At 57.2% G+C, this 26,455-nt stretch overlaps 1 protein-coding gene across 3 annotated transcripts in view; it reads left to right on the forward strand.

Annotated features, from left to right (window-relative positions):
• Window positions 1-26,455, forward strand: part of ITPR3 (inositol 1,4,5-trisphosphate receptor type 3) — a 67,455-nt gene that overhangs the window by 5,888 nt on the left and 35,112 nt on the right. For 2 of the 3 annotated variants that reach the window (XM_042236934.2, XM_027959001.3), the window contains exons 2-10: window positions 8,541-8,611; window positions 20,977-21,098; window positions 22,900-22,986; window positions 23,450-23,608; window positions 23,795-23,893; window positions 24,686-24,769; window positions 25,337-25,483; window positions 25,680-25,775; window positions 26,292-26,342. In XM_042236934.2, coding sequence (XP_042092868.1) covers window positions 8,541-8,611; window positions 20,977-21,098; window positions 22,900-22,986; window positions 23,450-23,608; window positions 23,795-23,893; window positions 24,686-24,769; window positions 25,337-25,483; window positions 25,680-25,775; window positions 26,292-26,342 — 916 coding nt within the window. Of the gene's footprint in view, window positions 1-2,755; window positions 2,927-8,540; window positions 8,612-20,976; window positions 21,099-22,899; window positions 22,987-23,449; window positions 23,609-23,794; window positions 23,894-24,685; window positions 24,770-25,336; window positions 25,484-25,679; window positions 25,776-26,291; window positions 26,343-26,455 lie in introns of all 3 variants that reach the window. The other variant, XM_060403581.1, reaches the window with a different exon arrangement.

Genomic DNA, 26,455 nt, shown 5'->3' on the forward strand with positions numbered 1-26,455 from the left:
CACCCCGTGTGGAGCTGGGGGGCTCCTCCCTGCAAGTGGGGGCTGTGAGAGAGGAGGGAGGGAGGCCTGTCGGGGGAGGGGAGGAGAGCAGGGCCCAGATCTCCAGTAAGTTCATCAGGGGCCTCAGCTCCAAGCCCCAGCATTTGTACCTGCAGCCTTCTGCATGGCAGACCCCTGGGGAGGTGGGGGGTGACCCAGCAGGAGTCTGCCATGGCTACTGGAGAAGAGGCTGCAAGATTTTTCACACCAGGGCAGAAATGAGGCTGGGTATTGACAACACAGTGGACCTGGGGTGTGGTGGGATGGGGGCTTGGAGAGGGGGACACATTGCCCTTGGGGAGATAAGACTGTGGGGACTCCCGGCTGGGGACTGAGTGGGGGAGTGAAATGATCACAGTGCGTGTAAAGGTTCATATTTGTTTGGCTGGCAGGTGGGCAGAGCCAGAAGAGACGGTGAACATAAATCTTAGCCCAGGGGCAGCTGCAGGTGTTTGAGGCAGACACCTGTACATATTTGGTTCACAAATCCCTCTCCCATCACTCAGCCAGCCAGCCAGCCATCACCGCCTTCCTCCAGCCTGCAGGAGAACCAGCTTTCCAGGATCTGAGTCCAGAAATAGGGTGACAGGGGTGACAGGTCGTGAGAGGGAGAATTCGGTCTGTGTTTCAGAGATGTTGCTGCTGCTGGCAATGGGTGGACTTTCCCAAGTATTTACAGCTCTGGTCTGTGCTGTCCCTTTGACCCCTTACCACCAACTGGAGGCATATATAAAATTTATAAAAGCAGGGAAAGGGACTTCCCTAGTGGTCCAGTGATTAAGACGCCACATTCCAGTGCAGGGGGCACAGGTTCGATGCCTGGTTGGGGAACTAAGGTCCCGCATGTCTCACAATGCTGCAAAAAAAAGGAATTATTTAGAACACATATATCCACCACTAGACCTAGTCATTGTTTACATTTTGCCGTATTTACTGTGCTTAGTTCTTTGTTGAAGTATTTCATGGTAAATTACATGCAAGCATGCTTTCGCCTCTACATCCTTCATTTTACATTCCTAAGAAATAGGCTGTGTTCCTGTGTAACCGCAGTCCTGTCATCACACCAGTTAGTAATTTCCGAATAACATCCAATGCCGGATCCATAGTCCAGTACACTCCATTGTTCTCAGTCTGGCCTCGACCACTGGTGTCTTTAAATTAGGATCTGATCAAGGTCCATGTGTTAATTTGATTCACAATGCCTCCTGAGTCTCCTTTAATCTGAAGCAGCGCCTGCCCCCATTTCTTTGTTCCTCACCCTGATGGGGAGGCTGTAGACAGTCTCTCCCTTTGTGGAGTCATCAGGGTTGCCCCGCAGGGTCTGAAGCTGGGTGTCCTAGGCCTCGGGGCTGCCCTGCGGAGGCCCCTCCAGCCTCAGTTATTAGGCTGGTTGGATGGGCCCAGAGCCCACGCCCTGGATGGAGCGCAGGAGAGAAGCCTGGGGGTGGGCTGGGTGGCCCAGGGTTGCCTGTCTTCTGTGCCTTTTCTCAGCTCTCGTCCCTCCTGCTCCCCGTCCCTCTTCTCCTTGGCCTAATAGAGACCCCAGGACTTGCCAGAGCCCACCCAGCCTTGAGAGCCAGAAACCCAGGCCTGTGGGCAGAGGCAGCGCTCTGAAAGCTTGTGCCCTGGCCAAGGGTCTTTATTTCGGTCTGGTCAGGTTTAATCACATTTGCTGCCTCTGTTCCTTGCTGGGGAGACTCTTAGGATTCCCCAAGAGCCTGAGTATGTGGCTTGCTGTCCTTTCTAGACATAAGCTCTCTGAAAGGATGAGCCATGCTTATTTTAAAGGCCATATACTCTGGTCCCTTCGGTGGCTCAGGGTGGATCCTTGGTAAAGAAAGACGTGTAGAGGTCAGGTTTATGGGTGTTTTTCTGCAAGGATGCAGAACTGGACTGCTTTTCTTTGATGAGCCAGGGATCCCAGCCAGTGAACCTGGGTTACTTGCCCAGCATTCCTCCCCACCCGCACCAGTATTTGGGGAGGGGGAATCCAAGGCCTCCATCCACCACCAGTCGATCCCAGTGTTCTGACAGTGCCTGCTTTGGGAGTGGCCTTCCGTGGGTCTGGCCTAGATCTGTGGGGTGGTGGCCAGTGCCCTGGCTGGGAGTCAGGAGATCTGGGGTCTGGAACTGGCTGTTCCTTTAACCGTGTGGCCTGAGCTCTTTGGTCTCCCCCTGCACCTCTCTTTCCCAGGCTAGATCAGGGCGGGGCTGTCTGGGGACCCTTGGGGGTCTCTCCCGTCTGCAGGCCTCTTTCCTCAGCTGCTCCCGATAGCCACTTGTACCGCTTCTAGCTCCCTTCTTCCTCCTGCTTATCTAATCTTTCCTGGCAGCACTGACCCGGCCCACTACCTTTTCCGTGCCTTCCACTGGATCTCAAAGTCCACCCCGGGCAGAATGGGGCCAGCTAGGCCCCTGGATGCATCTGCCTTTCTCTCTTCCTTCCCAAGGTCTTGGGGTGCAGGCCCTGGAGCATTTTCAGGGCAGCGCCCTCCACATCCTTCTAGAGCAGAGCTGTCCACCAACTCCTGTTCAGAGGGTCCAGGGCAGGCCTGCCCACCGGCTTGCTGCCGGACCCTCCCTCTCCTCTCACCCCCTCCCCTTGCCCACCCTGCTGATCCCTCCTGGGCCCTGCACGGTGCAGGCTCAGACCCATCTAATGTCTCCCACTGTCCTCAGTTGGTGATAGTGTAGGACGCAGCTCTTGTACTCATAGGACTCAGCATGGTGGACAGGAGCTTCCAGAGGCTGGGGAGCACACCCAGCACATCATCCCTTCGCAGTAAAGTTTTGTGGGACCTATGGAGCCCTAGATGGTACAAGTGCCATCAGCTACCAGCTGCGTGGACCAGGTGGTTCCTTGAACTCTGTGAACCCCACCGGACTGGTAAGAATGGGATGAGGTACTGGGTGTAAAAACGATTTATAAAGTAAACGTGTTCTGCACAGTGGAGCGTCGGTTCTTCTAAGGTGATCTTGGCTGAGGCACCCCCCTACCTTTAGTTCGTGGGGACAGACAGGGAACTTGGAGGAGCGGAGTTTCCGGCCGGCCTTGAATGTGGCAGGACGCAGCGGGGGACAGAGATAACAGGGCTGGCTGAGCGCGGGCGGCAGTAGGCCATTCCCCAGCCCTTGGACGGGGATGGAGGCGCTCAGGCGGGGTGGGGACGGGGAAGCTAGGGGCAGCTTCTCCTAGGAGAGCCCGGCTCTGGTTACGGCGCCAGGTGCGCACCGGAAGCCAGACACCTGTGACCAGGCTAGTATAATCCACACAGATGCCCCCACCTTGAGGGAGAATGAGGCGGGTACGGCCGGGATGTGGGTGCCACCAGTGGGAAGGGCTCCCCCGGGGCCGTCCCGGGCAGGGGAGGAAAGCGCGGGCGCTGGCGGCCCGTCCCCACCTCTTCGCGCCCGCCTCCTGCCGCCCCCGGGCGAGCCTGGCCCGGGCCCAGCGTCCTGGCGGCGGCTTGCAGTGGGAGGCAGGCCGGGGCGAGGCCACGCTCGCATTCCCTCCGCGACGCGGCTGGGGTGACGGCCGCACGCGGGGAGGCGAGTTTCGTTCCGCGGCGGGGGCGGGGCCGGGGCTGGCCGGGAGGGCTCGGCGTCCTCCGCGAGCAGGAGGGGCCTCGCGGGCCGGGGCGGGGCCTTGCGGGCCGGGGCGGGGCCTCGCGGGCCGGGGCGGGGTCTCGCGGGCCGGGGCGGGACTTCAGGGGCCCTCGATGGACCGGGGTGGGGCTTCAGGGGTCCTCGGCGGATCGGGGCGGGGCTTTAGGGGGGCCTCGGCGAACCGGGGGCGGGGCCTCAGGGGTCCTCGGCGCGGGGCTCGGCGACCACCTCTCCGCCTCTCGCTCTACTCAGAGGCTCGAAGTCCCGGCCGCGCCCTCTGAGGCTCCCACTCCGTCGAAACTTAGCCGTCGGAAGTCCCGGCCCTCGTGCCTCCCTCTGGCCTCGGGTCTCCCTCTCCGCAGCCCGTCCGATGAGGGCTTTCCCGCTTATCTGTAAATGGCTTCACCCGACGCCCCTCCCTTCCCCGCCCGCCCGATAGCACCTTCTTGGGATGCCTCAGTCCTGAGGAGGAGCTTCTGAGGGACGGAGGGGAGACTTCCGCGGGCGCGCTGCGGGGCAGTTTGGGACCTCCTAAACACCCTGCCGCTGGCTGCCCTCTTTGCCTACGGGCTTGGTGGAGGGCTGCCCTCCAGATGGGAAATGAAATGATGGGGAGGGCGGGGTGCCATCCCTCAGAGGCTGCAGGGGAAGGGTTCGGAATGTTCCCAGGCCGTGCTGATTTTGCTCATCCAGGACCCGCACTTGGAGGAGGGAGGGAGTGGGATGTTGGATCCCGGAGGAAGTCCTGAAAGTCCCATCTTCCTGAGTCGGTGTTCCTGATGCCTTCCAGAGCCCCCTGCCTTTTTTATTTCATGGTCCACATGGCTTGCTTCTCTGTTCTGGTCGCCCATACAGACCGTTCCTGTCCCCTCTTGGCTGCCGATCTGGGATGTTTTCCTTTCTGACCTTGCTTGCAGTTCTGCTGGAGGCCAAGCTCCGCTCCTGACCAACCCCTCCCCTTCTCTAGGAGCCTTCAGCTTGCACTCCCCAAATGTACTCTGCTCTGTAAACCACTGGGCACTGGGGAGGGGCTCAGTTGGAGACCGCAGGGCTTCAGAAGCTATGGCAGAGTGGGCGGGGACAGAAGGACATCCAGATGATGGCCAGGCACACTTGTGCCAGGGGGATTAGGAAAAGCACGCCAGGCATCCACACTTGCATGTCCTTTTTTCTGCACATGTGACCCAGACAAAGAGTTCCCAGGGGAGGGATGGAGGGTTTGTGAGGTGAGGGTGGATTTTCCTCAGACTGTGAGTCTGGGGAGATGGCCTCTACAGGGCCTTATGCACTGGTCAAGATGGAGGCCGTGGGGGTGCCCAAGCCTCTCTCCGTTGCCCTGACTTCCATAATGCCCTCTGGCTGTCCAGTACCCCCAGCAGTGCAGGTCCCAGCCCTGCCCCGACTTACTCCCCTCCCCTACCCAAACTTACCCGTCCTGCAACCCCTCCTCTTAGTGCTTTGCCAAGAGACAGCCAGCTAATCTGATTCACTAATGTCTTACAGGAAATTCTATGAATTATTCAAGGTTCTGCACAGCTCTTGCCTCTTCTCTCACACCTTCTCTGATTGGCCAAGCTCTGACCTCTCCCTTTCTTGGACAAAATCCATGGCTGGTACCATCGGTTGGCACCTATGCGTATTCCTTCGATCATGAACTCTTCTGAGTCTGGGACTTGTCTTCCCAGTGAGGTTTTGAACTCCCTGAGGCGGAGACCTTATCTTTTGCTTCTCGTGTGCTTCCCTCAGTAGCTGGTAAAATGATTAATTCACTCAGTGTGTATTTTAAGTGTGCCACTCCGCGCCAGACAGGTGGTCCAGGTGCTGGGGATACAGGAGGAAGCAATACAGACATCCCTGTCCTCGTGAACCTTCCATCTCAGATCAGGGAGGAATAGGACCCCAGATAGACTCTGTAGCAGGCCGAGTGGTGATATGGAGAACAGTGAGGCGGGCAGGGGGTTGAGAAGTGTGAGCGAGCAGTCCACAGTTTTTAAAAGGGTAGGGAGGGAGCCTGGCCACAGGAATGGGTCATTTGAGCCGAGATCTGAAGGAGATGAGGGAGGGGTGGAGCTAGGAAGGTGTCTAGGGTAGAGAGTGCCAGGCAGAGGGAAGAGCCGGGGTCAAGTCTCCTGGAAGGTTTGAGGAGCCTGGAGGAAGACGGTGGGCTGGAGCAGAGTGGGCCAGGGGCGGGCATCAGGGGGTGGGGAGGAGATGAGGTGTGAGAGGTGAAGGGGTCTTGTGAGTTCTTGCCTTACCCTCTGAGATGGGTGGTTTTGGAGTTTCCCAGCAGAGCACTGCCCTGATTTGACTGACCTTTTCAAGGAATCCCTTTGCTGTTATGTGGAGGACAGGCTGTAGAGGTGAGAGGGGTGTTAGGAGACCAATGGGGAGACAGTGATATCCAGGTGAGAGCCGCTGGGAGCCTGGACCAAGTGGTGCTGGCATGGTGAAAAGTCAGATTCTGTGCATATTTTAAAAAATTTTTATTAGAGTTGATTTACAATGTTGTTGACTTCTGCTATACAGCAAAGTGGCTCATTTATACATATATATTATTTTCCACTGTGATTTCATCACATGGTATTGAATGTAGTTCCCTGCGCTCTACGGTAGGACCTTGTCATTTGTCCCTTCCTGTATATAATAGTTTGTACCTGCTCCTCCCAAACTCCAGTCTCCCCATCCCTCCCTGACGTCCACCCCCCCCGCCCCGCCCCTGCAGCAACCGCAAGTCTCATGTCTGTGTCTGTTCTCTATGTCTGTGAATCTGTTTCTGTTGCATAGATAGGTTCGTTTTTGTCATAGTTTAGATTCAGATTCCATGCATATTTTAATGATAAAGCCCACAGCATTTCCTCACAGGTTAGCTGTGAGAGGTGAGCAAGAGGACCAGGCAATTGCAAGGAGGGATTAGCTGGATGGAGAGAGGGCTTCAAGAAGAGCAGGAGCTCCGCGTTGGGAACGTGCTGAGTTTGTGATTCCTGTGGACATCCAAGTGGAGACGTGGAGTGGGTGGTTAGATTACGAACCTGGAGTTTGGGGGAAGAGGGACAGAGGAGGTGGAGGCGGAAGTTATCAGTGAACTTACAAGCGGTTCTTTGAACCCGTGCGTGTGGCCAAGGTGACCAAGGGCCCGAGTGCCGGTGGAGGAGAGAGGACGGCGCTGGAGGCTGGGGATGGGGAGCCATCTGAGTGGGTCCTCACAGCAGGCCCTTCTCTCCCCTTCCTGAGGCTGCACCGTTGCCTTCAAAGCCCAGCTCTGCTGCTTGCAGGCTGTGTGTCCTCGGCCGGATCATTTGCCCTCTCCATACCTCCTGCAAAATGGAATAACTCCTGCAAACACAGGGGAGACTTAGAAAATTAAATAATATATGAAAGCATTAGAAGTAAAATCCTGCTCGCTGTCATTATTGTTACTATGGACTGTGTCGTGCTGGTGATTCCAACGGGGAAACCCCAGGTTCCTGTCCTCAGGGAACTCATGGTCTAGACACTGCAAGGAGCCCCAGAGGAGACATGGCTGCGGGAGAGGCCAGGACCAGGTGCTGTGGGAACACAGGGCTGGGTGGGTAGGGGGACGCGGAGGGCGGGAGGGCACTGGCCAAGGAAGGCTTCACCGGGTAGGAGGGACTGAGGAGAAAAGAATGAAAGAATGGAGGGGCTTGGAGGGGAGTGGTGGGGCGGCTTCTGGGACCACTGTGTGGAGATGAGAGTTCCAGGGACCTTGAGACCTCCCAACAGCTGGGGCAGGGAGGTTGTGAGGCTGGCTAGGGAGTGGGTGGAGGTCAGATCACAAAAGGCCTTGTTGGCCAATCCAAGGAGGGGAGGAGCAGAAGGAGGCTTTGGAATTAGCTCTGTGCCTTGAGACAAATTAATGTTCAAACCCAGTTTCCTCCTCTATAAAATAGTGCTCATGACTAGCCCCCTGCAGGGAGTTGGTGAGAATTCAGAGGCAGAGGTTGTGAAGTGCTGAGATAGAGCTGGCCTCTGAGATGGTGGGTCGTCATCGTCACCATTATTGTGTTAGAGGCTTGTGTGGCGTTGAAGAATGTTAAATGTGGGAATGGATGGATGGGTGGCTGGGTGTCCTCCAGAGACTCAGGATTAACCCCAGCCAGGATGGAGGGGAGGAATTTCAGGCCCAGGGACCACAGCGGAGGGTGTGGAATGGGCCTGACGGAGGCTGGGGAGGTGCAAGTTTCCTTGTCTTGTCTTCGAGACCCAGAGGCTGCCCCCTAGTCTCATCAGCGTTTCTCGCAGGTTGCTTCTAGTCTCTCGGCCTCTGCTTCTTCCCCTGTCTGTCTTTCTGACTGTCTTTTCTGTCTCTCCGCGTCTCTCCGAGTCTCTGTCTCTCGGTGCCCTTCTCTCTCCCTCCTCCATCAGGTCTGGGTGGGGTCTCAGGGCCGTGTGTGGCCGCCTAGACCCGCCGTAGACCCCCAGGCCGCAGCTGCAGCTCCAGCGGGGGGAGGGCGGTGGCGGACTGCATGTGCCTCTGTGCTTTTTGTGGGGCTCCCCCACCCCTACCCGGGGGACCTCGCCTTGTGACAGTGGCGCCCAGAAAGGGGCTGGCTTGCTGGCACGGGATTGTCGGTGATGGGGAGAGGTTTCTTGCTTTTGTTTAAGTGTAGTTGAGTTCGTGTTGTGTTAGTTGCTGCTGTACAGCAAGGCGATTCAGCTTGACAGGCCTGTGTTCTGTTTCACAGTCTTTTCCATTCCAGAATGTAGTTCTCTGTGCTGCTCAGTAAGACCCTGTTGCTTACCCCTTCCATATATGAAAGTTTACATCTGCTAACCCAGCCTTCCATTCCGTCCCTCGCGCGGTCTCTTTGGAGGCCTTGCTGGTGCCTGGGCAGGCGGGCGTCGTCTTTGTGCTGACTTGCTGCCTCGTCCCGCAGGTTGGTGGATGACCGCTGTGTGGTGGAGCCCGCGGCCGGCGACCTGGACAACCCCCCTAAGAAGTTCCGAGGTGAGTCCTCACGCCCCCCGCCGAGTCCTGGGCGCAGACACAGCCCGGGCCCAGCGGGTGGGCCAGGCCGGGCGCCTGCAGCCCTCGTGTGGTCTGTGGAACCCCCGTCGGCCGAAGGACGCCTTCTTGTCAGGGTGCCTCTGTCTTCACTTCTGTGGGGGCACGCGCTACTTCTCAGGGGTGTACCCACTTCTGGCCGGGGGGGGCCTGTCCTCCCCTGACCTCCCTGCCACCTCCCCGCAAGGCTCTCTGCATGACTGGGTGTTTCCTGAGGACCTGCTCGCCCTGCTCTATGCCGCCTGGTGTGGGGACTGGAGCCCCCGCTGCCTGAGTCCCTCCTCCCAGCCCCGGTCGTGACCGTGTCCTCAGCCCCAGGCGGCGTGGGTGACTCCTGCCCGAGGGGGCTTGTGGTGCGGGCTCTGGCTCTGCCGTGTGACTCTGGGCATCCGTCTCCCCGCTCTGTGTGCCCAGCCGTCCGCGGGCTCCTCCGCCCGCCCCGCAGGCCTGGGGCTGAAACTCTGCTGCTCCTGCGCCCAGCAGGGGAAGCTGTCATCGTGGTGACTCCCTGTGAGGCTGAGGCAGGCAGACGGATCCTGGGTGTGGTGGCCAGGGTGGGAGCGGGCCGGGACACGCCCGGCGGTGCCGCCTGTCTGCCCATGTGGCTGCTCCTTGGGGAGAGGTCAGCTGGGATTGTCCCGAGAGGGATGCGGTTGACGGAGGGAGCAGGATTCAAGAGGGCTCTGCGGCCTCCTGGGCTGTCTGCCAGGGGGCCTTGCCCATCCATCGGAGTACGGAGGAGACAGAGGGGGTTCCCCCAGGCCACAGGGGACCCACATCTGCTATTCTGCTTCCATCGCGTGCCTGAGTGGGCTTTTAGGTCGGGCCACATGTCCCCTTTGTCCAGCCCCGTCTGGCCACATTCCCTCACATTTTCCCTGACCCTGGTCCCCTCCCTGGTTCCCACCAGCACCGCCGGTGTTCCTCTTCTTTATCAGCCATGCTCTTGAGAAAGGTGGAGGTCTCGGGGTGCTCGTGCAGGCCAGCTGCTTGGAGACGCAGCTCAGACTGCCCTCGTCCTGAAGTGGGGTGGGGGGGCAGTTAGGGTGAGGGCGGGGGCACACCCGGCACTTTCCTGGAGCCAGAAAGAGGAGAGCTTGCACTTTTCTGCTCTGGCTGAGGGCTTCGCATGAGTTCTTAGGAAGAACTTAGGACTGGAGGGCGTGGTGAGGGTCCTGAGGCTGGGCTGTGTGGGGTGGGGGGTGACTGGGGCCGACAGGAAAAGAGAAGGTGGCGGGGTGGCCGTGTGTGGAGTCAGCTGTGCGGCGAGGTGGGAGCTGGTGACGGACACTGGGGTGTGGTGGACCAAGGCTTGCCCTGGAGTTCCCAGAGACAGAGTTTGGGGCCAGTTTTTGACAACAAAACCTCTACTTAGCAGAACAAGTGCTCCTTTGACTTCTTGCCCTCCTCCCGCCCCCTCCTTTCTCTTCCTCCTTATTGTCCCAAAGCCCATGAGCAGGGCCCCCCACCAGCCTCGGGGGCTGCCGCGTGATCCCCGGGGGATCACACTTCCAGCCTTCTTCCTGCCCCTGCTGCCCTTGGCCTGGGTGTCGGGGTGAGGTGGGCCGAGGCCCCTCTGGACCCCGTGGGGCCCTGTATGGACCTGAGAAGAAGCCCACCCTCTGGGACAGGAGTCCATGCAACCCCCTGGCTGGTGGGTGGGTGTTCACCGGAGTGTGAGAACCTGGGGTGAGAGACGTGGCTGCAGACCTTTCCAGCTTCGAGACCAGGGTCCCCCCAACCCTGGAGCCTGGTCTCTCACTGTTCGGTGTTTCTTCCGCAAACAGCCCTGGAGGGAGACCCCCCCCCCCCCCCGCCCCGACCCCAGGGTGTGGGGGCCGCGGCAGGCATCTAGAACTTGCCCAGAGCTCTCAGGGAGGCCAGCTGTGTCCTGAGGCCGCCTGGGGGGCCTCGCCCTGTCTGGGAGCTGCGTCTCACCCTCTCTCCCCACGAGGCAGGTTCCCCCTTCCCCTGCTGACCCTGGAGGTCCCCAGGAGGGGCGGCCAAGCCCGTGAAGCCCCCACCCAGCCTCCATCGGCCTCTGGTTAGCTCCCTGCTTGTGGTCTCAGCTCCGGTAACCTCCCAGGGCCGGCCCAAGCCCCAACATGCTCAGGGAATTCTTTCCGGAGCTGTCAGGGCCCTGGGAGGCCCAGGCTGTGGGCGCCCCAGTGTGTTGGGCACCATGCGCCAGGCTGGCCTCCCTGGCCTCCGGTTCGCTGCGGGGGGCCTCGGGTTAGAGCCTCGGGTTATGGCTCCCGGGAGGAGGGAGGGAGGATCCATCCTGCAGGGTCCGTCCCACAGCCCTCTCCTCCACGCTAGCGCTGGAGGCCCGATACAGAAGGATGCGCCTCCTGTCTCCCTGGGAAGCTCCGGGCTCACCTCCCTGCTAGGCAACCCCATGAAGAGGGTAGGGGTCACCTACCTCATCCAGGAGGGGCAGGTGCTGGGGCGGGGCTAGATGAGGGGACTTCCCTTTACTTCTCGCTGGGTGCCCTCCGCCCCCAGCCTCAGGCCTCTGCTCTCCCTGCCCATCCTCCAAGCCCGGTTCATTGTTAACTTGTATTGTTATTAAGATCCATTTCAACTACTAAAAAGAGCCTGCAAAGAGAAAAATAACACACAGCTGTGTACCCAAGACTGAGCTCTCTCAAATCCTTCTGCCCTGGTTATTCCAGATCCTCTTCATTCTTAGAGACAGCGTCTTATGCCGAAGCCCCCTGTGTCGTCCCTGATTTCTCTCCCTTCCCCCTCCCCAGAGGCAGACACTCTCAGAATAATGGGGTACCTCATCCAGGGGCCTGCTTCTATGCTTTTGCTACTAATATATAGAGACATTTGTATGAGTTATATAGGGTATTCTTTTCCATTTTTCCGACCCCATATAGTAAAGGTAGCCTTCTGTACAGACCTCTCTGCAGCTTTCTCCTGTTGCACTGTTTTTGGGGATTTATCTGTATCGATCCCTGTGGCTCTAGTTCATCTGTTTAATTGCTGCGTAATACTCCGCTGGGTGAGCCAACGGCAGTCCTCTCTTCGGTTCTGCTGTGTGAACCTTCACTTCGTTCGCAGTTTTTGACAGTTGCCAGCAATGCTGCAGTGGGCAGCTGGTACACACATGTCTCCCTGAGCTCGCGTGCAAGGGTTTCTCGGGTGTGTTCCGAGGGCGGCTGACCCCGGTGGGTGGCAGCTCTTCTGTCTCTCTAGGAACGGCCCCTGCTGCCTTCCTTGGGGGCTGTGCGGGCTCACCCCCACTCACCCCTGACACATTGTGGGTGCCCTTGCTGCAGCCCCATCCTGGTTTTGTCCCGCTTAAATGTCTTCCAGCCTGCTGGGTGTGAAATGGCATCTCACTGTGGTTTTAATTTGCATTCCTCTGACTGCTAGTGAGACAGAACATCTTTTCATATGTTTATGGGGGTACTTACCATTTTATTCTTCATCTTTTCTTTTTTTCCTTTCTATGAAAGGGAAACCAATTCAGACTCCAGGATCCAGATGAGGGCACGGGCACCCCCACCCCACCCTCTCCTGTCCCCATTTCCAGGGACTGCCCTGCTGGAGATTCCAACTAGGTAATTTACCCATCCAGGTACACGTCAGAACACTGCAGCATCCATCAGGAACTGGCTCTCACGCCCTCTCCCCTCTCCACTGTTGTTCCTCTAGGTAGCCACTGTCTTCAGCTTCTTATGCATCCTCCCTGGCTCTTCTTGCAAATGCAAACGTATGTTTAGACTCCCCTCCTTTTTCACACCAAGGAAGCATTGGTTTCTGGGGCCGTACCCACAAGGCAGTTGTATCCTAGTTCCTCAGCCAGAGATCAGGGGTCAAAGCCGTGTCCCTTGCAGTCAAACACTGGACCACCCAAGTCCCTGGGGTGGTATTCTAAAGACTCTGTTCTATATCTTTGCTCTTTTCACTCTGTGGGTCTTGCTGTGGATAGATCCTACTGGAGACCTTTCTATATTAGTACGTAGGGATCTTGAACTCTCTTTCCCCCCCCTTTTTTTTTCTTTTAAAAACTCATTTGTATCCATATTCCTGGACAACTGTGAAAACTGTTCCTACAGATGATCTACTTTTAAGCATTTCAGAAATGTTTCTTTTTTAATTGTGGTGAATGGCTACACAGACTTTACCATCTTATTCGTTTCTAAGTGTATTGTGTATTGTACCGTTCAGTCACTAAGCTGTGTCTGATTCTGTGACCCCATGGACTGCAGCACACCAGACTTCCCTGTCTTTGACTGTCTCCCGGAGTTTGCTCAGTCTCATGTCCATTTAGTTGGTGATGCCATCAAGCCATCTCAACCTCTGTCGTCCCCGTCTCCTTCAGTCTTTCCCAGCATCAGGGTCTTTTCCAGTGAGTCGGTTCTTCACATCAGGTGGCCAAATCATTGGAGCGTTAGCTTCAGCATCAGCCCTTCCAATGAATATTCAGGGTTGATTTCCTTTAGGGTTGACTGGTTTGATCTCCTAGCAGTCCAAGAGACTTTTATAAGTCTTCTCCAGCACCACAGTTCAAAAGCATCAGTTCTTTGGCACTCAGCCTTCTTTATGGTCCAACTCACATTTGTACGTGACTATTGAAAAGAGCATAGCTTTGACTATATGGACCTTTGTTGACAAAGTGTACAGGTCGTGGGAATTCTGTGGTAGTTCAGGGGTTAGGACTCTGTGCTTTTATTGCTGAGGGCCCCTGTTCGATATCTGGTCAGGAAACTAAGATCCTGCAAGCTGCACCGCCTGGCCAAAAAAAAAAAAAGTGTATTGGTGTATAGGTTAGTGGCGTTAAGCACTCTCCCATCAGCCATCACCACCGTCCATCCACAGAACTGCTTTTCCTTTGGTAAAATGAAGCTCTATATCCATTAAGTAATAACTCCCCATTCACACCCCATTCCCCCCACCCCACCATCTGACTTCCTGTCTCTATGAATCTGATTAGTCTAAGTACTTCACATGAGCAGAATCATGCAGTATTTGTTCTTTGGGGATTGGCATGTCTCACTTAGCCTGATTGCTCCAAGGTTTACCCAGGTTCTGACCCTCCCCTGCCACAGCTCCACAGCTGTCCCTCATGCGGCTCCATTGTAATTTATTTAACCAGTCCGCTTCGATGGGCACATGCCTGTTTCCAGTCTTTATCATTCTCAACAGTGTTGCTGCAAGACCCTTGTCTCTCGTCACGTTTTTAAAAACTGAGGTTTGTTTGTTTATTTATTTTTGGCTGCGCTGGATCTTGTTGCTGCGCGTGGACTTTTCTCCAGTGGCGACACGGGGGCTCTCGTCCTGGTGGCTTCTCTTGTTGGGGAACAGAGGCTCTGGGGAGCCCAGGCTTCGGTGGTTGTGGTACACAGGCTCTGTTGCCCCACGGCGTGAGGAATCTTCCCAGACCAGGGGTCAAACCCATGTCCCCTGCGTTGGCAGGCGGATTCCTAACCTCTGGACCACCAGGGAAGTCCTCTCGTCGCTTTGTACAAATGTGACTGTGCTGTAGGAATGAAGGTGGTGGTGGTGGTTATTTAATGAAGGACCAGTGGCGAAATTGCTGAGTCCGAGGGAAGGGACGTCTGTGGGTTCTGATCCAGACTGCACATTTGCTCCCTGCTGGGGTGGTCCCGTTCAGTGCCTCCCCCAGCAGTGGAACCAGAGAAGGCAAACCCATTCACCCTTTGCATCGTTTCTCTGCTTGCTCCCCCAGGTCACCAGATGTTGTGCTTATTCAGGAGAGTTCACCCCTCCACCTTTCCCCTCCCCCACCCCAGCAGCATCCTGTGGCTGGTGTAGGTCCTCCACTGTCACCTTTATAAACCCGAGTATCACGGTCACACCTTTGTTTCTCGTCCCATCAGCTCCTACAGTGCTCCGCCTGTACCAGCCACGCACCCTTTAAGTTTCACATCGTTAAGGCTAAATAAGCTTTGCATTCTCTTCTGTAACCACAGTGGAGCCTTCAGTGTTCTGTAAGATGAGTCTAAATGGTAAAGATTAGAAACAGGTGTTTACACGATTTATACAGCGCTTATGCACAACTGTGGCTGCGTAACTTTATGCCCTGTGCTCTGTTCTCGCCTCAAGTCCCCTGCTAGTGCTTTTCAACCTTGGTTGAACAGAAGAGCCACTTGGGATTGGGGGTGCGGGTGGGGTGTGGCTTTAAAAATGCATTTCTCTAGGCTTCACCCACTGCCCAGGTCTATGGGGGACCTGAGAGTTTGTGTTTTTTTAAATCTCCCAACTCCCCTGGATGATTCTACGCAGTGGTTTTTGGAGTATCACATGCCATAGTCAGGAGACGGGGACGACAGCATGGTTGGATGGCATCACCGACTCAATGGACATGAGTTTGAGCCAGCTCTGGGGGACAGAGGACAGTGAAGTCCGGTGTGCTGCAGCTCACGGGGTTGCAACGACCGAGTGACTAAACAACAGCGGTCAGCTTCTGGGAATGTCAGTTGATTTTATTCGATGAATGAATATCCTCATGTCTGCGGCCTCGCCAGCCCTGTGCCTGGCACCCCTGGCCCATGCCCAAGCACACAGTCCTTGCTGTAGGGAAGCCCTCTGCAGCCCGACTTCTCTCTGGCCTTTGATGCTGCTGCTCCTGTGTGGGTCCTGTGCTGTCCTCTCCTCCCTCTGCCCCGCAGTCCGGTGAAAAGGAAGGGTCTGGCCCCTCCTGGGCTTGGGCAGGGCCACCTCTGGGCAAAGAGCGAAGCGGAGTGACAGCAGGGAGAGGTGTGCAGGGGTGAACCTCAAGCACTAATTTATTGATTCATTTGCCGTTTGCTGTGCAGGGTCTTCGTGGCTGTGCGCGGGCTTTCTCCAGTGGTCACTGGGGGCCACTCTCTAGCTGCAACCATAGGCTCTCGGGCACGTGGCTTTATTACCTGCGGCTCGAGGGCTCAGTAGGTGTGGTGCCCGGGCTTCGTTGCCCTGTGGCATGTGGAATCTTCCCGGACCGGGAATCGAACCTGTGTCCCCTGTGTTGGCAGTCAGATTCTTAACCACTGGACCACCAGGGAAGTCTCCCACAGACGTTTTCCTGGGCTCAAATCATGTATTCATTCAATAAGCATTTTTTTTTTTTACTTGCTTTTCTCCTGTGTTTTAAACCATTTAAAACACTGATGTATAATTAATTTACAATGTTGTGACAGTTTCAGATGTATAGCAAAGTGATCCAGTTATATATACATATACATACATCTGTATGTGTATGTATGGGTTTCCCTGGTGGCTCAGACTGCAAAGAATCTGCCTGCAATGCAGAAGACCTGGGTTTGACCCTGTGTGGGGAAGATCCCCTGGAGAAGGGCATGGCAACCCACTCGTTTTCTTGCCTGGAGAATTCCATGGACAGAGGAGCTTGATGGGCTAAAGTCCGTAGCATCACAGAGTCGGACACGACTGAGCGACTAACACTGAACGCTGTGTGTATGTATATATATTCTTTTTCAGATTCTTTTCCAAGCTATTGAATATGGGTCCCTGTGCTTTTACAGTAGAGCCTTGTTATTTGCCTGTTTTTGTGTATAGCAGTGTGTGTATGCTAATCCCAGTCTCCTAGCTTGTCTCTCCTCCCACCCCAGCCCTCACTATCTTCACTAACCCCTTTTGGTAACTGTACATTTGTTTTCTGTATCTGTGGATCTCTTCCTGTTTTATAAATGAGTTCATTTATATCACTTTTTTGGATCCAGAATGTGTGATATCATATGGTATTTGTATTTCTCTTTCTAACTTAATGTGATAATCTCTAAGTCATCCGTGTGGCTGTGAACGGCATTCTTTTACATTGCTGACTAATATCCCATTGCGTCTATACCACGCCTTCTGTAGCCACTCACGTGTGGGTGGACTTTAGGCTGATTTTCTGTGTCTTGGCTGTTGTCAGTAATGCTGCTGTGAACGTTGGGGTGCATATATCTTTTTGAATTAAAGTTTTCTCCTAAATATGCTCAGGAGTGGGGATCAACAAGCATTATATGGTATGTATTGTGGGCAAGGCTCTAAGGGAGGATCTGTGTAAGAGAAAAAGACAAATTTGACGAGTTCTAGTAGCAAGTTTCCAAGAAAGATAAAGAGGAATAGGGAGCAGGGAGGGGTCACTTCGGGCGTCAGGTCTCTGCTGGGATGCTCCAGGGTAGCGTGTGTTCTTCAGATCCAGGTTCTGACCCCTTGTGGGCTGTTAAGTCCCTGTCATGGGGTCAACCATCCTTCAAAGAATGGGATAGAATAGCGTTAGGATGCATCTCTTGCTACATCCAGTGAGTTTTAAATGTGAAGCTTTTTTATTTCTAGAAATTCTATTTGGTTCTTTTTCTGCTGTGTTACATTTTATCAGTTCAGTTCATTTCAGTCACTCAGTCGTGTCTGACTCTTTGCGACCTCATGAACCGCAGCACGCCAGGCCTCCCTGTCCATCACCAACTCCTGGAGGCCACCCAAACCCATGCCTATTGAGTTGGTGATGCCATCCAACCATCTTATCCTTTGTTGTCCCCTTCTCCTCCTGCCCTCAATCTTTCCCAGCATCAGGGTCTTTTCAAGTGAGTCAGCTCTTTGCATCAGGTGGCCAAAGTATTGAAGTTTCAGCTTCACCATCAGTCCTTCCAATGAACACCTAGGACTGATCTCCTTTAGGATGGATTGGTTGGACCTCCTTGCAGTCCAAGGGACTCTCAAGAGTCTTCTCCAACACCACAGTTCAAAAGCACTAATTCCTCGGCACTCAGCCTTCTTTATAGTCCAACTCTCACATCCATACATGACCACTGGAAAAACCATAGCCTTGACTAGACGGACCTTTGTTGACAAAGTAACGTCTCTGCTTTTTAATATGCTGCCTAGGTTGGTCACGTTTTATAGTTTTCTGTGTCTCTACAGAGACCCTCAAGCTTTCCTTTACCGATTTAAGCAGAGCTTCACAGATGGTGGCTGTGTCTGCAGTCTCTTCGTGTCTGTTTCTAGTGTCTTGCTTTGTGGGTTTGTTTTCTCTTGTGGCGTCTGGCTCCCGGGAATTCCTGGGGATCTTTGACTGTATATGGGTCATTGCATTTGAACATCTGGTCTGAGGGGTTGTGGACTAGGATGATGGTATCTTCCTCCAGAGAGGGCGTGGCTGTCCTGTCCCCAGATTCCTGGGGACACTGCCTGTCCAAGATGTGAGGCTGAAGCCGGGCTTGAGTTTGGGGTTCCTGGCACCATCCAAGGGACTCCGTGGGGCCCTAGTTCTGGGAAGGAGCTGTTCTCTGGGGTCAAGCCATGCTGGGGGTGTAGCTCTTTGAAGTTCCGGCTTTTAAAGGGAGGGTCTCCTGTTATACTTCCCTCCTTCCCTGGGCCTGGGCTTGAATATCTGCCTTGTCACCTGGCAAAGCCGTCCAGATAAGAGTTCGTGTTCTCTGGACTCAACAAATGCCCAGTAAAGTCGCTTGGGTGTTTACATACCTCCTTGGTTCCCCTTTCGATCTTCTGTTCCGGCTGGATGACCCCTCACTCAGTTCTTGGTGTGTGCTAAGCTGCTTCGGTCATGTCCGACTCTGTGACCCTGCAGACCGTAGCCTGCCAGGCTGCTCTGTCCATGGGGTTCTCCGGGCAAGACTACTGGAGTGGGTTGCCGTGCCCTCCTCCAGGGATCACTCCACCCAGGGATCGAACGTGCGTCTCTTATGTCTCCTGCGTTGGCAGGCAGCTTCTTTACCACTGAGCCACCAGGGAAGCCCTTCTCAGTTCTTTAAGAAGTCTTAAAATAATATGCGTTTGAGAAATCTGGTTGCTTTCGTTGTTTTCTGGTGAGGTGGGTCCAGAATGGACTATAACCAGGGTTCTCTGCCCTGTCAGGCCTAGAGCCTGCTCATCACCACCAGGGACAGGAAGTCCTCATTTGTTTCATGAAATGGTGACCCCGCAATCTCTCTCCTCGGTGAGTCAGGTCAGAAGAGAACTCTGCTTGCGGGCACCCGGGGCAGCGTCCATCTCCCCTTCTTTTCTCCTCTCTGCTTTGGGTGTGGCGGGCGTCAGCTGGGTGGGGAGGGGCGGGTTGCACCCCATCACCAGGGTCGTGGGCTTGCTGCCCTCCCCAGCTCCAGGCTCACTCAGGGCCTGGACTGCCCCCTCCTGTCTAAGTTGACCAGCCAGCCAGACTCAGAGCCTCCGTTTAATATTATAATGTGGAATTAAAAAACAATACAGCCGATTCATATGCATATTTATGTAATATAAAATGGGGGGTCTAGGGCCAGGATCTGAGTGAGCCTGGAGCCTGGGGGGGGCGGCGTTGTGGGTGGAGGGTTTGTGGGTAGGGAACGGGGACAGTGTAATGCCCGAAGCGTGACAAGAGAAAAAGAAGGACAACAGTGATAAGCGAGTAACACACGGATTTTAGAAGGAAGTCTTGGGCACAACTAGAAGATTCGAGGCGGCAGTCAGAGCTGGCCTCTGAATCACGGGTACTGCGGCCACAAATGTAGCTGGTGGGTGCAGCCATGTGACACCTTCTCTGAAACAGCACAAACCTCCCTCCCTGGGAGGTTTGAACAACACAAAGGACAATGCAGACCCCTGTTTGTGTCGCAGTTGCAAAGTTGGAAAGTCAGAGTTTGCTAAAAGAATGCAGAAACGACTGTTTCTGCGCACCACGCTGGGCCCAGAGCACGCCCGCAGCGCCCCCCTGTGAGCAGGTGGCACCCCTTTGTATTAGGGCACCGGTGCCTAGCGTCCCTGTCCTGCCCATGACAGGCTAGCTGTGACCTCACTGGTTGGGACAACAAAGATCACCCCCTCCCATTTCTAAAACACCGCGGTCCCCCAACTTCTACTGGGAACTATAATGTGGTGACCGGGGGACCAGGAGCCCTGAAAACTCTCATTTAGCCTGGAGAAGCAGGAGGACTTCGTGGAGGGGGTGACCCCCCAGCATCTTGAAGGTTGGGCAGAACCCTGTGAAGACGTACTCTGGGCAAAGAACTGAGTGTTTCCGAAGTGACGCCCTCTCGTGCTGGTGGTGCCAGGGTGGGCGAGCTGGGCAGCCCTCGGTGGCACCGTCTGCTTGTGCAGCTGTCTTTGCCCCCTGCGTTCAAGGAAGTTCTGTGTTCTCGGAACTTGGCCTCACTTGGTTCCCCTTCCTGATGACCAGGGGCCTCTGCCTGCTTGTGGGCTAGGCAGAAACCCCAGTTTTGTTTTTAGTTTCCAGGGGCTGTAGGACTAGCTTTGACCAGAGTGGAGACATAGCCTTCCCTTAGAGGCTAGAGGGAGGGGCCTGGCGGTGAGGGGGCCCATCTCTGTGATCTGCCTCCCCGGAGGCCCTGTCTGGGTTCCCAGCGCAGTCGTCTTCCTCCCGTATTGCTGCCGATCAGGGAGGCATAGCACCGCAGCCTGAGAGGGGTCTTAGGGGCCGTGAGCTCAGTCCTGTGCTTTCCTGGGCTTCCCTCCTGTGACGGAGCGCTCACTGCCTCCCAGCACGGCCTGTGGGATTGTCAGACAGGCCCTGTCCCCATGCCAGCGTTTCACCACGCCCCAAATCCTTCTGTCTCTTCCCACCACACTTCAGGGTTTTCCAACTCACGCCTCCTTTCCATAGGTAGAAAAATCTGAATATTCTTTCTGGAGTTTGGGCTTATGAAAATCGTTGATGTTGTATCTATTTCCAAAATAAAAACCAGCTAATAAAGAACCTATTTCTGGAATTTTAATTGGCTCTTAGGTTGAATTTGCTAGAATCAGAGCCTAAAAGGGAGAATTATGAAGAAGGGGTCCCAGGCGGGAGTCTTGCTCCTACAGGGCAGGGACGAGCCAAGCAAGGAGGTGGTTTCAGGGGAAGAGAGGCCTCAGGTTGATCCCATAGGGACCAACAGACAGTCTCCTCCTCCTGCTGTGGGATGGAGGCCACCTCTCTGGGGTGGGGGATGTATTGATAACTTCCCAGGGAACTGGGGGCAAGATAGTGGTGGGCCAGAGAGGGCTGCTGCTGTGAACTGTCGGCCGCCAGAGTACAAAACCTGGACCCAGACCGGGTACAGGAGGGGTCCTAAGGGCTTCTGATAAACTTCCCGTGGGGAAGAGGGCACGCATCCACCCCCAGGTGAGGGCTTGTCCTCAGACCTGCTTCTCGGCCCCTCCATCCTACTCAGCACAAGCCAGGATGCTTCAAGTTCTCCGGGGGTCTTCCGACACTGCCTCTTCACCCTGGTGGGGCCAGGGCAGTGGTGAGGGGCAGAGCAGAGGTGGGGTTTGCGGGCAGGGCTGCGGGCTGGGGTCTTCCCGGAGCCCCGTGTGAACCCATCTCCCTCCTTCTGCTCCCCCACTCCCAGACTGCCTCTTTAAGGTGTGTCCCATGAACCGCTACTCGGCCCAGAAGCAGTACTGGAAGGCCAAGCAGACCAAGCAGGACAAGGAGAAGATCGCTGATGTAGTGCTGCTGCAGAAGCTACAGGTCTGGGCATGCGGGTGCCCACTTGCCCGTGTGTCTCTCGAACCCGGGCACGCGCACAGGGCTGCTGCTCATCAGAGCCGACAGGGCCCAGTGGCCGAGTCCCGAGGTTTGACCCATTCGGCCAGAGACTGGTGTGTGTCGCTGTGAAGGAGGTGGGGGGTCTGAGCCCGGCCAGAGGCCCACTCATCCGCCGCTCTGTGCCATTAGAGGCAGGCGTCTCCTCCTCCAGGCCGGTGCAGCCCTGTCCCAGGACCCGTGGCGCAGTGAGCTGTGGACTGCCTTCAGCGGGTCTTAGCTAGGCCTTCAGTGGGACATCACAGTGCAGTGAGAAACCCGGGCAACTGTACATGGAGTTACAGGGGTTTCTAGAGAAGTGGTTTCAGTGAACCTGATTTGAGAGCTAGTCTTAGCCTCTCCCCTCATTCTGTAGAGTTGGAGCCTGGGGCCCTTCGTGGGGACTAGGCCATTGGGGCCATCCTACGAGTTGGCATGGGGCTTATCCCTGGTTCCCTGGCAGACGTTGTTGCATGGTGTGAGGGCCCGGTGGTGGCCCTCAGGCCTCTCAGTTCACATCCTGGGTAGTTCTCTCCCGACCGAGCTCAGGGCCCCCAGTCCAGTGGAAGCGAGTGGGAGGCTTAACTGGGGTCAGCAAGGTTGTAGCATGCTGCTGGGGCCTGGGGCCCCACCCGCTCCCACCACCAGGCCGGCCTTGCCTCCAGTATCCCCTTCCCCAGGAGGTGGGTGTGAGATGGGGAAAGAGAGGGCCTGCCCCACAGCTGTGAGCCGCGCTGGAAAGAGGGGTCTGGGTGTGGGCTGCTGAGCTCTGTTTTGCCGGAGACCATCTTCACCCCCGCTGGGGGCTGTCGTGAGCTTCTTCCCTGCTGCCGCTGCAGGCCCAGGCTGGGCTGTGGGTCTGGCAGGGGGTGGGGCATTCACTCGTGTGCAGATCCTCAGCGTCACATGTGCTCACACAGCCAGGCGCTGAGGTTTGTGCAAAGTCAGTTTGTGGTGCCTGGCACGGCGCCCCCTCAGCCACCCTCCCAGCAGCTCCAGGCCTGAGGCCCGGATAACGGGACTGAGGAGATGGAGGGGCAGAGGGACCGCTGCTTTAAGGAGAGCTGGTCTGATGGAGGAGAGAGCGCCCCCCAACACCAGCAGGACCCCCCACCCCCCACCCCCCAATCTGATGGAGGAGGCACAGCGTATCCTCAGGCAGCTTCCAGGCTAATGGGACAGAAGAGCCTACAAAGGCGTCCTTAATGGGAGGCAAGCAAATCCTGGAGGACCGGAGCTGGATCCTTCAGAGTTGGATCCTTCCCTGCCAGGGAAGGCTCCCTGGAGGCAGTGGGCTGGGCACGCACGGTGCTGGGGAGGGAGTGTCGCAGAGGAGTGAGGAGGAGGATATGGTGCCCAGCACACCCGCGGGGCTGGGCCAGGGGCTCTGAGACGGGGCCCCAGGACTCTGGTGTGATGGGGGAGGAGGCCCAGCCTTAGGTTATCTGCTGGGGGTGTTGGGGCTGTCAGGGGCTCAGGGGTCTGTTGGCTGGCCCCCACCAGAGTGAGGTGGTGGGAAGGGGGCAGAGAGGAGGGACCTAGGGCCCCGGGCTGCCTGCTGGGTTCCCAGGCGGCCCCTCTGCACTCTGAGCCTCATTCTCCTATAGCAGTGGGAGGAACAGGGCAGATGGCCCGGGGCGGGTGGGAGGGGGGTCACTCTGGGTGCAGGGGCAGGGCCTGTGGGTGAGGGGGGTCGCGCCCCTCCAGGTCCTGGGCCCGCCCTCCAGCGCGGCGTGTGTCTGTGCAGCACGCGGCCCAGATGGAGCAGAAGCAGAACGACACGGAGAACAAGAAGGTGCACGGGGATGTCGTCAAGTACGGCAGCGTCATCCAGGTGCGGGGCGGGCGGGAGCGGGCTGAGGGCACCGCCTGGCCGGCCCGCGGGACGACTGCCCGCCGCCTCTGCGTGTGCACGGTGCTTGTGAGCCGTGTCCACGGGTGTGTGTGTTCAGCACGGGGGTCACAGCGCAGGGCCTGGAGCCCTGGGGGCCAGGCTCACGTCGTGCTTCTGTGGCCTGGGCGAGTTGCTTCCCTTCCCTGGACCTCTCTTTTCCCCATCTGACGATCAGGCCAGCAACAGTAAATACTCTTCTCCAGCTGTTACAGGGTTGCGGGAGCTAATAGGAGTACGCTGTCTAGAGCAGCGCTTTTTTGTGTGATCACCTGGGTGCCAGACTGGGTGTGGTGTGAGTGTGTGTGTGGTCGTGTTTGTGTCTTGTGTGTCCAAGGGTCCTGTGCACCCCCTGCTCTGATGGGCTGGCCTCCTGGGGTGACCTCACTCCCGCCCTGCCCCCCAGCTCCTGCACATGAAGAGTAACAAGTACCTGACCGTCAACAAGCGGCTGCCGGCCCTGCTGGAGAAGAACGCCATGAGGGTGACGCTGGACGCCACAGGCAACGAGGGCTCCTGGCTCTTCATCCAGCCCTTCTGGAAGCTGCGGAGCAACGGGGACAACGTGAGGATGGCCTAGGGGGAGGGACCTGCTGGAGGGCACAGGCCGCAGCTCCCGGGGACATTCTGCAGGGTCCTTGGCGGGGGGGCTGCACGAACCCAGGCCCGTTTCTCAGGGAGCAGAGTAACCAGAGAGAAGCCTGGGGGCCCCGCCCTCTGCACCCTCACCCTGCTCCGTTGGTCCCCGTAGGTGGTTGTGGGGGACAAGGTGATCCTGAATCCCGTCAACGCCGGGCAGCCTCTGCACGCCAGCAATTACGAGCTCAGCGACAACGCCGGCTGCAAGGAGGTGAGTAGGGAAGGGGAGAGAGAGGTGGGCTGAGGTAGGTGCAGGAGGGCCTGCACCTGGCCAAACGTCTCTTGAGCAACAAAATCCAAAGAAACTATGAGATTAAGCGTAACAGCATGCATTCACAGTGGGGGCAGTTAGAAACAGTAGGATGCAAAAAGGCCAAAAACCAACGGCTATTTCTGAGATACTGGGAGCGAAAGCCAGGTACTGGGCGTGATTGCTGCACAGGGCACCAGTGAGGGGGCGGCAGGCCGCCTAAGCCACGCCTCTGGCCCAGCCCATGGATCCACCCCCACTCTCACCCTTTATAAGACGAGCTAGCAGGGCACCTGGGGCTTGTTTTTGCTCCCTAGGGCTGCAGCATGAATCCTGCTAAAGCCTTGTCTGAACTGGTTGTCTGGCCTCTTATTAATTTCTGTAGATTAAAGAGTCCGGGGAGCCTAGTTGGTAGTCTCGTTGGGCTGACGCTGCAGTGGAGGAGTGTCTACACATTCCCTCCCCACAGGGTTGCTCCCTCTGGTCCTGTCTACCGCTGGAGGGCCTGGGTGGGCCTCCCTGACCCCCTTCCTGTCTCCCAGCGTCTGCCCACATTCTCCAGCCCACAGGGCGGCTGCCCCAGGGCAGCTGGGCTGGGGTCTGGGGGCCCTGGTTAGGGGCAGACACCCCCTCCCTATGCTCATTAATGGGCGCTGGGCTGGTCTCCCCTCACCCGCTCTGGGCCTTAAGCCCTGCCTACTCGGGGGGGCTGGGGGCCTGCCCAGCCTCATGGGTCTCTGCGTGCTTCCCCAGGTCAACTCTGTGAACTGCAACACCAGCTGGAAGATCAACCTGTTCATGCAGTTCCGAGACCACCTGGAGGAGGTGCTAAAAGGGGTAAGAACTGGGAACACCCCTTCCCCTGCCGCCCCGCCCACTCCCGGCCCCCCGCCCCCCTGCGTCCACCTGCCGGGCACCCGGCTCTGCTCCCTGTCCGGCCCCTGCCCCATGCACCCTCTTCTCTGGCTCCACACCCCTCCCAGCCCCCCCACCCCGCAGGGCCGTCCCCAGCCGCCCTGGCTGGCCTCTTCTCCATCCCTGGGCTTGAAACCCCTGCTCCATCCGCTCCCAGTCTTGGCTGAGCTCACTTTGTTTTCTGGGAAGGGGCCGTGGGCGCAGATCCTCTGAGCGCTCTCTCCCCTCACCCACGCCTCTCCACAGTTCAAGCCAGGCCCCCTACCCTCCGCCCCATGCCCTCTCCAGCAATGACGCCAGGCTGCCCGGTCAGGGCCTGTGCCTGCCATGGCGGGCGCTTGAACACACCGGGTTTCCCCTGCCCGTGGCCGCCCTCTGCGGGCGTGGGCGGGGACTCCATGTGCCTGCTGGCTCTGGAAGGCGTCTGAGATGGGGGGCTCATCTGCCGGGAGGGTCCCCGGCCACCCTGAGCCCACGGCCCGCCTGCAGGGAGACGTGGTGCGGCTGTTCCACGCGGAGCAGGAGAAGTTCCTGACGTGCGACGAGTACAGGGGCAAGCTGCAGGTGTTCCTTCGCACCACGCTGCGCCAGTCCGCCACGTCGGCCACCAGCTCCAACGCCCTCTGGGAGGTGGAGGTCAGAGCCCCGCTTCCGGCCCTGGGCTCCCCACCCCTGCCGGGTAGGAGGTCACCCCCCCACACACGCAAACACAGCATCTGTCTCCTCTGAGCCCCTCCGCAGCCAGTAGGCCAGAGAGGATCGCAGAGCTACCCTCCCAGAGCCCTCTGGGCCTGCAGTGTTCCTCCCACGCGTTTCTTCCTGCCCCACCCAGGTGGTCCACCACGACCCGTGCCGTGGAGGAGCTGGCCACTGGAACGGCCTTTACCGCTTCAAGCACCTGGCCACCGGCAACTACCTGGCTGCTGAGGTGGGTGGGGAGGCAGAGGGCATCCTGGGAGCCCCAGCCTGGCAAGCACGAGCATGTGTGCCTGGCACACGCCTGCACGCAGACTCACATGTCTGTGGACCCTGGTGTATTTGTGCTTATTTATCTATTTAACCCGTATTTGTAGTCATGCTCGGGTGATGATAAGTCTCACGGGTATGATGATGTTTCTGCTCTGTGCTAGCAGCTGTTCTAGGCCCTGGGGCTACAGCAGTGAGCTCGACTCCCAGCCCTGGTGAACTTAGCATTACACATCTGTCTTTGTCCATGACGCACAGGCTTGTGTGTGTCGGGATGTGTATGTGTGTGTGGGTGTGTCCGTCCGTCCAACTGTGGGTCTGGGGAGGGCAGTGATCTTGTGGGTGTGTCCTCCAGGGGTGGCATGAGTCCTGGGGCCGGGCTGGGCACCCCTGGAGGGTAGGGGCTGCCTGCCCCCACCCAGGGTTGTTTTGGAGCGGGAATCATGTGGATAGCTCCCCATCTTGAATCTCTGAGCAGGAGAACCCCAGTTACAAGGGTGACGCCTCTGATCCCAAGGCAGCCAGCACGGTGAGGACCGGGGACAGTTTGGGGGCCTGGGAAGGGTGAGCGTGTGCAGCTCCGGGGTGGGGGAGGCCACGAGACCCTGGGAAGCGGGCTGGAGGGAGAAGGCCTCTCGGGTG

The sequence above is a fragment of the Ovis aries genome, chromosome 20 (assembly GCF_016772045.2).
Source record: "Ovis aries strain OAR_USU_Benz2616 breed Rambouillet chromosome 20, ARS-UI_Ramb_v3.0, whole genome shotgun sequence".
In the NCBI taxonomy this organism is placed as follows: domain Eukaryota; kingdom Metazoa; phylum Chordata; class Mammalia; order Artiodactyla; family Bovidae; genus Ovis; species Ovis aries.